Here is an 11,625-nt window from a genome sequence, read left to right as displayed (position 1 = left end):
TTTTCCCTTCAGATGGTAACCGCCCAATAAGAACAACTCCTTTCAACCTGAAAGCATTTTATCTCTTCCAAATAACTAGGAATCCCACCTGATGATACAGGTAACGGCAGAACTTTAACAGGGAAATTTAATTTTAAGTTCCTACACTCTTTAAATAGTTTTTTGAACCTCAATGGCAGAGATACAGCCGTTAGATGCATACACAGAATGTCTCCTCCTATTTTGTACCAACCATATACTACTATTAGCAATAGCTTAGAGCGTCATATGCCTAGCATCCCATAAGCCCATTATTCGGTTTTTAAAGGGGGAAGATGTCATGTAGGTAACTGTCCCCGCCTAGCTAGCGCCTATCAGGCTACCAGTTTGCAATATTACAAATTTGTGTTGTAATCTAGGTTTTTACCAGAGATATCTCAAAGATCATAACCTGATTAAGCTCCCATAATTGAGTTACTCTGTGTTTCTGTGAGTTTGCACGTAGAGACAATTGTGAAGTCATAAGAATATATAACTCATGTATATACAAAATCATAACACAATACTGTTTTTTAACAAGATAGACAATGTACCTTTGAATTACTGCTATGTAGAGTGTTCTTTTGATTTAGATAATTAATTGTATGTATATCTATTGTAGGACACCTATAAGGATCCAGTAACACGACAGACAACGAAATAATAGTCTTGATAAAGGTGGCACACAATTATACGCAAAACCACCGAAACGCGTCGACGCAAGTCTTTGTACAATTCATGCTCTTTCCTCCCCGGTGTATATACGATTGTGAGGTTATAAAACCAGGGGATGTTGAAATATTAACTGTGAATGTACGCTTTGTAATTTCCAATTTGTATGTTTTACAATTGAGTTTTGTCTGTCCCCCATTTTGTGCTGGTCACAAAATCACACAGTATTAGTTAAATTTTAACTGTCTTTTAGTGTTTTCCTCAAGTGTAATTGTAAATTGTTTTTTATTGTTTCAATAAATTGTTATGTAATTCAAATTTTTATTATTCTTTTAGCTTGTGTGTTTATATTCAATTGTGTTATAGCTAAATCTAGGCTTCTCCTGTACACGACCCAAGGGAATCATTTTGTTTGATTTAGGCCTAACACCCTAATTCCCTTGTCTACTTCAAGGGGTTCCTCTCTCTATTCATAATACTAACTACTGGAGAAACATAGCTATTTGCAGCGGTGATTCTTAATCCAATAAACAAAGGGGCCCCCTGAAACGTATATGGGCGGACGTCAGGGAAAATTACACAACTGTGAACAAACAAAGTCCAACCCACTAACTTTAGAAAATGGCACCCAGTGACAGTCTTGTTTGCGATCGGTGAGGAGAGGGATTAGAGGCGCACGTCGCCCTACTGAAGAGTGGGAAGAATTCCACCGGAGACGAAAAGGCACAAAGAACCCCCCTCGTGCATTGGGATCGTAATCTATAATACTTCTTATGCCCCTCGAATTCCTGAGGCGCCTCCAATAGACTGATGTAAGACCGACTCGTCACTGTGTGAATCGCACCTGCCTGTACCAGACACATTTCGTTGTAACGAAGGGGAATCGGAAATTGCCCCTCTGTTTAAAATCGGTTTAGGACCCGAGAGTGCGCTGTCAATACCTGCAGATCCTGTACATTTTCATCCCTGGTGTAAATGACGAGCGACAACCTGAACGGATTTCTAGCAGACTCTTTGTCGTCGGCCGAGATTGGTCACGTATATTTATCATACTTGTTGTCCTTCCCCCACCTAACGTGAGAGCCCTGATGAAGGTGCGCCCATTGATCTGGGCCTTGCACTGAAACACGCCTCGGCGTTATTTGAACGTGGGCGTTTATGTTCATCTAACTGGAATCCCCTGGTCTTGTACCACGGAGATCACAGTGTTTTTCCTCCCACTCCTACCACTCCAGAGGACTGTCTTTGAGAAACGTGTATATTTGTGGATGTATGTGTGTGATTGAATGAGCTTTGAGTATGTGTCGGAAAGTCTGGTGTGGGGACATGTTTTGATGTATATTTATTGATGTTTTGACATGATAATTGTTATCCCATATGATTCCTCCTGATGTGTAAACAAAAAAAGTATATGAATTAAATAGGAATAAAGGAGGAGAAAGAAAGGGAAAAAATAAAATAAAGATTTTTGTATACTGATATGTGTGTTTTTCTCCTCTCACTGTGACCTATCCGTTACCCCATGGTGAGCTCCTGGTTGCACTTTTAAAAAAATTGACTCTCTTAGAGCCATTTACTAAAGTTAGTGGGTTGGACTTTGTTTGTTCACAGGGGTGATTCTTAAACCTCTTCTTCCTATGTATGTATTACCCAGTAAGGGTAGACTTACATACCCTGCTTTCAAAAACAGAGATTCCTATGTAACGGTTAGATAATGGACAGTGATTTTTACTCAAATATTGTGCAAAATGTTCCACTGAAACCTATGGGGGGCAATAATGAAACCATCCGGCAGAACAAGACATACTCATCTGCAACGCAACCCCAGATATATATAGAGACAGCCTGCTGATCTTGCATCTTGGGACACTGTACACCAACACTCCAGCCGGTTTTATCTCTTAAAAGACTGCTTGTTAAACAAAAAAAATACTCCTCTGGAAACTTCAATGTATAAGAACATAAGAGCCAATCCTTTGAATACCCATTTGTGTTTAAGAAATGTGGAGAAATCATTCCTCCAAACCAGGATTTAGTTCTGCTGCAGACTTTACTAGTGCAAGTTGATCAGTGCTCCCAACCCACCGCATCTACATACTGAACAGGTGAATGGTCACCTTATAGCCTTTTTTTTTTTAAAAAGGAGCAGTTGCTTTTTAAAAATGTGGTATCAAAGAACACCTCTGCTGTAGCCTCTCTTCTACTCTAGCCGGCAGCAAACTCCAAGAAAAAAAAAAAACGTTCCTTTCTCCGCAGTACTGACCTGGAAATAGAGCTCTCAGACAAAGAAAATGTCTATTGAATAGCGTATAACAAGTATTCGGAGAACAAATACAAGGTCAGGCTGTCATCATTATTCTATTGGGTAATCATGTATTAGTGTTGAATCAGACTTTTATTGACCCTTTACTGAAGTTTCACCACTTATCAAAATCCTTCGGACATCCACCAGATAAAATGACTGATTGTGTGGCAAATTTACCCTCAAGGATACACTGAAATTAAACGCAACCCATTGTGTTAATACTCCAAATATATACATAAAAGGACACAACCAAAATCATTAACTTCATCTGTTTGGATACCATGATAACAACTTAACTAATAAGAGGACAGAAAGTCTGAGTTACATAGTTCCTTGTTGGTTTGCATCTCAACATTAAACTCTCAAACACCATTCCACACGACTTATGGACACTCAATGGCAAAATAACAGTTGTCTAAACTCCAATTTTTGCCTCTAAATTAAAATACCGTTTCACAACACACACTCATCAAAAACAGTGTATTGTATAGTAGTATCACGAAATGTCTTGTAAATACAAAAAGATCAATCCCAGATTATGTTTATCTGTTTTCACTAAGTGGTGAAAAAGCATATCTTTTCGAACACAAGTGGTATGAGGACTCTTATATTGTCCTGTTTTCTGTACCAGTGTTATACATCTAAAATGAAAGCGGTCTCTTTCTCTAAACCTTGCGTGGCACAGCTATGGAGATCCTGCCCTCATCAGCACTATGGCATCAGAATAGGAGAAAGCTCCCCCACTTCCATTCCTTTATCACAGCATTTCAGAGAAATCTTAAAAAATGGGCGCTAAAATGACTACATAATAAAGGTGAATAGAAACCAGAAGGCAATGCAACAAGTCAAAGTTTCTGCTTAAAACAGTAGGAAAAAAAGCGCCCAGAGTGGGGAACATACTCTAGGAAACGCCTCCAATGGTGAAGAAATTGACAAAATTATGTTGGAAAGGGGACTGCAATGGTTTAAATTTGAAAATGATGGGTCAAATCAAACCCCTAGCGATCTTGGATCCTCGGGAGTGGAGGTAGAGAGCATGGAGGATGCGATCAGGCCACCTCAAGCGAGAACCATCACAATTCCATAGGCCATGTATATATGTTTTCATAAATGGGTTTACACACACAAAGGATTACGTTAATTGAAATGCTTTGAAGATCTCCATTCTGCTCCACAGGAATATTGCAACAGTTAGTAATGCATATAAACATACCATTAAGGCCAGTAGATGATTCTAGAAGCAACAGTGAGAGTAGATGCTGTATACTATTTTGCGTACTGTAGTAACGAACTCAAATCTGCTTCATCAGTGGAATCTGTGAAAAAAAGGTTGTCATGTCTTTGCTTATTGGCTTGGACTATAATGTATATAACACGAATTAGGGCTTTTTGGAATTGATGAATGATACTGTGTATGGGTGTTAAGTGAAAAAAGGAGCATAGATCCAGACCGAGATTCCCAAAAATGCATGAAAACAGACCTGTTCAATTCCAACATCCTCAGACCGAGAAGCTAAGAGGGTGCTTATCACAGGCCACCAGCCAAGTGCAGGAATATACTCAAACAGGATGTTCAAACTGCTTTTATTTGAAGTACATTGGCTGTATACTGATCACACATTTTCAGGTTCGAACATTCAGAATAGAAAAAGGCAGAAAAATCAGGCCCCGGTGGAAGGGGTCTTTATGCTGTTCAATCACACCCAGAGTTCCCGCCCCTCTAAGGCTGTTACACATTAAATGGAATGAATAGAGAAGGCAAGTTCCAACTTTCAACAGGTAGGAAAGACAGAAGAAGGATGGTAGAGTGCACAGACTGTGTAAAGAAACTGGCATGTGGACAGAAACTCAGTTACAGACCCTCTTTTATATCCAGTTTATGCATGCACTGTATTGGCTACCATCCAACAATGTTCCGTAATGCACGCCTATCCTCCTCGGTCTTCCCTGCAGTCTCAAGCGTCATCCTTTACAAGACAGAGGGACTTGGTGTGGAAATCAGTGCCATTGAGAGTTAAAGTCTGGTGTCTAGTGATGCCTTTGCATTAGCCAATCTGTTCTCGTGCCGAAATTACATTTAAGCGGGGAAAGGCGTATGCAGCTAGAAATGATCATGGCTTGTGGGGCAGGTGGGGTCACTGCGGTAGCTGGAGCAGGGTCGTCTGTCCAGAGGGCAGGTAGGTGATGTTACGGGATCGAGAGAGCTGGTATGCTATGTCCTCGGCTGCCTCAAGTTTGCGCAGCTCAATCAGACCATCCCCGGCTGTTGTTAAGGTGTTGGCAATAAGCTCGGCTGCCTTGGAGTCACCCTCTGCAGAAATGATGGCAGCTTTCTTCTGCTGCTCAGCCTGTGGGTGGAAGAATGTGAAAAAAAGAAAAAACATTTAGGAGGGGCAGATAAGACAATGGCAAGCGAAGTCCTAATACTGATGGGGGAATCAAAGTTTCTACTACATTATCCAGCACTAATCACTTTCACATGACCCAATGAATATATACCAAACATGCTCTCTAGCAACAGATCCTGGGGAGGTGGACCCTCTTTAAAAGGCAGCTGCTTGACATGCAATGTTTAACTTCCCTCGACCCGCGTATAACGACTAGCTCCATGTACTAGAGGAGGATGGTCTCAGAATACCTCCACTACTTCTTATTAGACCTCTGATCTGAACTAATCTCTCCAAGGAACACTCGCACCCAGCTCATATCCCGCTACAAACACAGAGAAGTATCTCACCGCGGCCGCACATGTTCACGTTTCTGCAACTCTACCTAAAGCATGAGATCACCGACTTACCTTCTCGACAACAAATCTGGCTCTCTCCGCTTCTTGCTGGGCTACTTGCTTCGCTTCTACAGCTTCTGTGAACTCTTTACCGAAGGTCAGATGTGTCTAGGGTAGAAGAGATAGCTCAGAAATTGGTTGGGGAGGGGGGAGACTAAGTTCACGTGGTCATAAACTAAGACAAATCAGCAAAATACCATTCACACAGCTAGACCAACAGAAGATCTGAAAAAGAATTAAAAACTACGGAACATGTTCACGGTCCGCACTTGGGACTCTTGAAGCCCCAGCATAGTTCCTAATCTTGTCATCCCCTCACTTAAATATAAATGGACAGCGGCCTAACGTGTGGGCAGGGCTGACAATCCCTGCTTCCAACTAAATGAGAACATTGAGAGGTGTCAAACCAGGTCACTCACGCTGCAGCTGACGTTTAGCAACAGCATGTGTGTTCGTGTCAATGCTTCAAGGAGGCCAGTGAATTTATAGAAAACATTAAAGAGATTACAAAACAAGGGTGTGGCACAAAACATGACGTTTATCTTCATCAACTATCAACCTTACTAAATATTTATCGTCCGATTCTGAAGGTTGAAAATGCGCTCCCTAAAAGAAAACCACTTTTTCAAGGAGGGCAGCAACTGTTGTGTATCAAACACAGACTGACTTTACCATGTACAGTTGAACATTCTGTATGACACTATCATGTTCGCAGGTTTTGGGTGCGGTGCTGCTACTCCTGGCGACCAATGCAGATGCTGCTTCTCACGAGTCGCAAACATGCTGAGGAGAACTGTCGCGATGCACAGCAGCCCTGCTGACAAATGCTCCTAATGGCACTTTAACAGTACAGTTGATGCGCTAAACGTGCCAGGGGTAAACTACAGGCAGAATGATGGGCTTCAGAAGTAGATTTCACCTTGGTACGCAGTTTTGTGTTCGCATGTGAGCATGGCCCATTAGCCATCAACTAGCCCTGTTCCAAAGAAACACCCTTCCAATGAAGCATCACGGCCATTAATGTATAGAATCTACAGAACACAACCCTAATAACAAAGCACTGGACTGCTGGTCTGAGATAGGAGCAGGAAGGCCCATTAGCCATCAACTAGCCCTGTTCCAAAGAAACACCCTTCCAATGAAGCATCACGGCCATTAATGTATAGAATCTACAGAACACAACCCTAATAACAAAGCACTGGACTGCTGGTCTGGGATAGGAGCAGGAGGAATAAGGTGGAGATGCAGGCAGTGCAAGAAGGACTGACCAACATTTGGAAGTTACAAGAAAGCTCCCTTGGTCACATGGCCATCCAAGGGGCACTCGCTAACCAGCGGTAGCACCCCCTCTCAGGTTCCACATTCACCCGAAGACACAGACACCCACCATTAGCGTACTTACCCTGCTACTGCAAAATGTGGGTAGCAGGCATGTACGCTACTTGCGAGGCTGCTTACAAATCAGATTGTTTTTTACTGCAAAAAACAGCAATGAGGCTTGCACATACCACAGTCATACTATTATCATAGGAACATGATGAAGGGATAGGATGTAGCCTAACGGCTAGGGTGGTCGATCTCAAAACCAGGAACCGGCTTCGAATCTCAGCAATGACGCTCACCATCCTGTGATTCTGGGCCAATCACGTCATCTCCCTGTGCTTAACAAAAATTAATATGTCCTTGTGTAGCGAATATATGACTTTACCACGAACACAAATACTCCGCATGGCATTACCACGCGAATTTTACTTCGCAAGTGGCTGTTCCACGCAGCTTTTTAGAACGCAAGTTCTTACCTCGCATTTCAAAAACGTTACGTTCTCCAGCTCTTACTTCCATCCTCCATCGAATTATGCGTTAAAACAAGTCTTCAAAAACTAAAAAAGGACTTCATTTATGACGTACTCGCCACGTCTTCGGTGCGGCTCTTTTCTTTTTTTTTTTTATTGACACTTTAGTGCGTTTTTTTTCTATGTAGCCTGCTCTTTTTTTTTTTTAATGGGGGGGGGGAGACCCCCCCAACCCCCCCCCCAAGGCCACGCAGAACTTACATGCTGGACGACCAAAAAGAATACCACTTGCGTGGTGAAGACGGTCGTTGAAGGCTCCCTCGTTGAAGAGACGTTTGCGGGGTAAGTGGATCGTTGAAGACGTCATGCGTGGAAAAGACTTCGTTGTAAATGATGTTTCCCTGTGTAGCAACTGGTGTTCATGTGAAGCGCTCGGATACCTTTGGGTCAAGTTCACGCTATCTATAACTCCGAAATTTTCATAAAGGGCAGCACTCTCAGTTGTGTTGCTTTTCTAGCAATAAGTCCCATCAAAACAGGCCACCAACACTCTACAGAGAATGGGAAAACTGGCAATGGACTGATGTGCTCATGGCACTGTGCTGATATTAGAAACTTCACCGTGGTCACAGGGAGGGCATAACAGTGTCAAGTGATGCCTAATGCAAGAGTCAAAATTATAACAATGGAATAACTGCATAAAAACACAAAACCACACTTATGAGTTACTAACAGGACATGGGATCATTCTGCACATACAGCTGCAACCCGACACACATTACCTCTACCTTCTGGTTGTTAAGAGGTTCAACAGAACTATATATAGGACACCTATCACCATACTTCTAATACAGAGGACTGATTTAGGGACTAAGCATAAACAGTTTAAAACATTTTGTTCAGTGCCTTTTGTAACTTTACTCTAAATCTTTGTGCCCTGCAGGTCTTTCAAATAATGTTACTTGCCCTTTTAACACATTGATGTCATCTCTGCCTCGAGTGGTTAGGATGTAAAGTTACTACAGCAAAAACATACTAAACTCAGGGAGCTTTTTGAAATAAAGAGGGAACTTTTAGTGCTCTAGGACCAGATTATGTTGCTCTAAGTACAGAGTTTTGAGACCAAAATTACTGAAGTGATTTGTCCCAAGAATGTAACATTATCCCTTCAAGGAGAGATAACAGCTTCCCGCAAGCAAGCAAGCTGCTACACAGAGCACAGACTGTATCCTAGCAACAACATCTGATTAGAAGAGCAGCAGTGCATCCAAAGTTGTTGAAAACTCTGCAGTGGACAAGAGACAGCATGAAAAATAAAATTAGTTTTTTTTACCAGTGACACATCATCAAGGATCAGTCCAAACGTTGATGCTCGTTCAGTGAGATCTTCGCTGACCTGTCTGGAGACCAACTCTCTCTGTGTAATGAGCTCTCCTGCATCAAAGCGAGCCTAGAACCAAAGAACAGACCGTGAGATCCAAGGAAGCGAGTCATCTGCATATTTATAAAAAAAAGGAACAGACATAAGGCATATCTTAAGCAAACAAAAAAAAAAAAACACAACTAGGGTTGAACTAAGCAAAAAAAGCAGCCAGGACCTTCACAGCTGTGCAAAAGGGAACACACATTGCAAAGCAGAAGACGAGACAAAGAAAAAAAAACACCCACAAAGAATAGGGACAGAAAAAGAGAAACCATGCAGTGAACAGATTTTCTTTACATGGAGGTACATCAAGTAACTTCAATATAAATGAATGTGTGTGTTGCTGTACGTAAGATATATGGGTAGAAACAGTGGTTACTGTGGACAAAAGTAATTAATAAACCAATACTGGTATGCAAAATGGCAATAGGAAGGGTTAAAGTGGATGTCCGAGAGATACAAGACCATATACCACGGGATACTTGTAAGCAACCAGCTCTCTCCGCCAAAACCGGGCATCAAGGCAGACCTCACTAGTGATAGATGCCGGTTGCATCATCTCCTATTATCTGGGATTGCAGTGTTGCCTGCTGAATTCCCGTGTTTACTGATATGCGGGATATCATAGTGATGCCAGACCGAGTGGTGGTTTCATAAGAAATCTTGTGCATCCTACCACGGAAGGAATAGACTGATAAATGAATTATATTAAAAAAAGAAAAGGTAAGTTGTTGATTGCGTCGAAACAGCGTCCACAAACCCAAAGTGAACCATTCACCGTCTCTATTACTATATTAGAAGGCTGTGATCATTTTATACCATTTTGATAGGTGACTTTGTAACTTTGGAATCCCTTTCTTTGTCACAGATTGTCACAAATTGTTATGTAGGTTCCATGCTCACTAGGGACATCATGCACTTAAAAAAAAAGTGAGGATTTATGTATATAAACCTTTTGAATTTACAATTATCCTGTGGTATATGGTCTTATATCTCTCTCTCGAGCATCCACTTTACCCCTGCCTCTTGTACATACCAGTATTGCTTATTAATTACATTGGTACACAGGAACCACTGTTTCTGCTTATATACTATGTACCCTGGTTCCAAGTAAGTAGGGTGTCCCCTGTTTCCGTTACACAGCTGTAAGTAAGAGGCATAGGGAACAAAGAAAGAAAATGATTGGACAGATTTGCTTACAACAACAGCCTTTAGGATTTCTGTAGTGATGGAAGGGAGTACTCTTTCATCGTAGTCTTCGCCAATACTGGTAAATATACGTGGAAGCTGGTTGGCTACTGGTCTGAACAGGATACGTAATGTAATATTTACATTCTGTAAATCTGAAGAGAGAAATCAAAGTACGGAAAAAAGAAGTTTAGGGACTTACATCTGCGATACCTCCACGAATACAAACAAAAAATAATTGACTGAAGACCACTGTAGGTGGAATTAGGCCATGCTAACAGCCGAGAGAGCATGTTTAACACAGAAATGAAGTTGCAGGTCACGGTACAGTCAACAGAAAGGAAAACCAAGTCTGCCCATACGGCATGTAGGTTAGACACAGAATATAAGCACAGGCAGGGTATAGGAGGCTGGCTTCGTATATGGTGCACACTTATTTAAGTGATGCACCCTGCACTAATCCAGGCAACCTTTATGGCAATTTTCTACGACAACCATAGAAAGCTCTCTTAGTGTTAGTTGTGGAGAGCAGCCTTCATTCTTAGTCCAGAAGGAGTGTAAAGCAGCTTGTTTCACCTGAACTAATCATATAGTATAGGTTAAGTGAAAAAGAACCACACAGTAGTTATAACAATATGTATTTATTAAAAACACTCACAAACACATGGAGACATCGCCTAACCAGAGATATAACCACAATACTTTAATAGAACACGTAAGTGGCACAACTACACAGTGGTCCCCAGGGGGAGATCAAACCATACACTAAAATAGTGGAATGTGAACTACAACCCAAGTCAAGAATGGACTCAGAAGACAGAGAAAAGACGGGGACCCAAGGAACCACCCAAGGTGAGTATCTAGGCACCACACGGAGGTCGTGTGCAGTATGGGAACATGACTGTGTGCTCAATACAAGTCAACAGGTAAGTCGCGGTTGCAGTTTTTAAAGAAACAGGACCCTTCCAAGCACATCCTGAAGAAACCCCGTGGAAGATGGAAGGTTGGAGAGTCACCCCACCCATGGATACCCCAGGAACTGGGATACCAACACCAGGGAAGCCCGACGTTGGAAACTGCCGTAGACCACAATGGAGGACTTCAGTGAAGATGCCACTAGCGAAGGTGAAAGTGTCCGGTGGAATCCAAGAGTGGATTCTTGAAGGGGAGTACAAGCAAGTAGAGGGGACAGAGTCAATGCCACTCTGGACTGAGCAGGAGGCATGGAGGACGAATGCCCACCGATGGTGGAAGATGCAGGAGAGTTGCCGGTGACCTTGGCGATGTAGCTGTGCGGACCAGGCGACGCTGGGGAAAACCATGGACTGTCCCACGTCAGATGTCAAGAGGGACGGGGGGGAATGGGGGTGTCGGTGTCTGGCAGGAGCACAAACAAGCCTTGGCAACAGCTCTAGCGGTTGCGACAAGGGATACTAGTTTC

The 11,625-nt window shown here is 42.3% G+C and overlaps 1 protein-coding gene across 3 annotated transcripts in view; it reads right to left on the bottom strand.

Moving 5' to 3' along the window:
- Nucleotides 1–4,562: 4,562 nt before the first annotated feature.
- The window catches only part of PHB1 (prohibitin 1), a 52,843-nt gene continuing 45,780 nt past the window's right edge, over nt 4,563–11,625 (bottom strand). For all 3 annotated transcript variants that reach the window (XM_086923993.1, XM_086923994.1, XM_086923995.1), the window contains exons 4-7: nt 10,197–10,339; nt 8,907–9,023; nt 5,793–5,888; nt 4,563–5,343 (exon numbers count right to left, since the gene is read on the bottom strand). In XM_086923993.1, coding sequence (XP_086780119.1) covers nt 5,131–5,343; nt 5,793–5,888; nt 8,907–9,023; nt 10,197–10,339 — 569 coding nt within the window. In that variant the 3' untranslated portion in view covers nt 4,563–5,130. The remainder of the gene's footprint in view (nt 5,344–5,792; nt 5,889–8,906; nt 9,024–10,196; nt 10,340–11,625) is intronic.

The sequence above is a fragment of the Lissotriton vulgaris genome, chromosome 5 (genome assembly GCF_964263255.1).
Source record: "Lissotriton vulgaris chromosome 5, aLisVul1.2, whole genome shotgun sequence".
In the NCBI taxonomy this organism is placed as follows: domain Eukaryota; kingdom Metazoa; phylum Chordata; class Amphibia; order Caudata; family Salamandridae; genus Lissotriton; species Lissotriton vulgaris.
The sequence above is the reverse complement of the archived record's forward strand: the minus strand, read 5'-3'. Positions and strand labels throughout refer to the sequence as shown.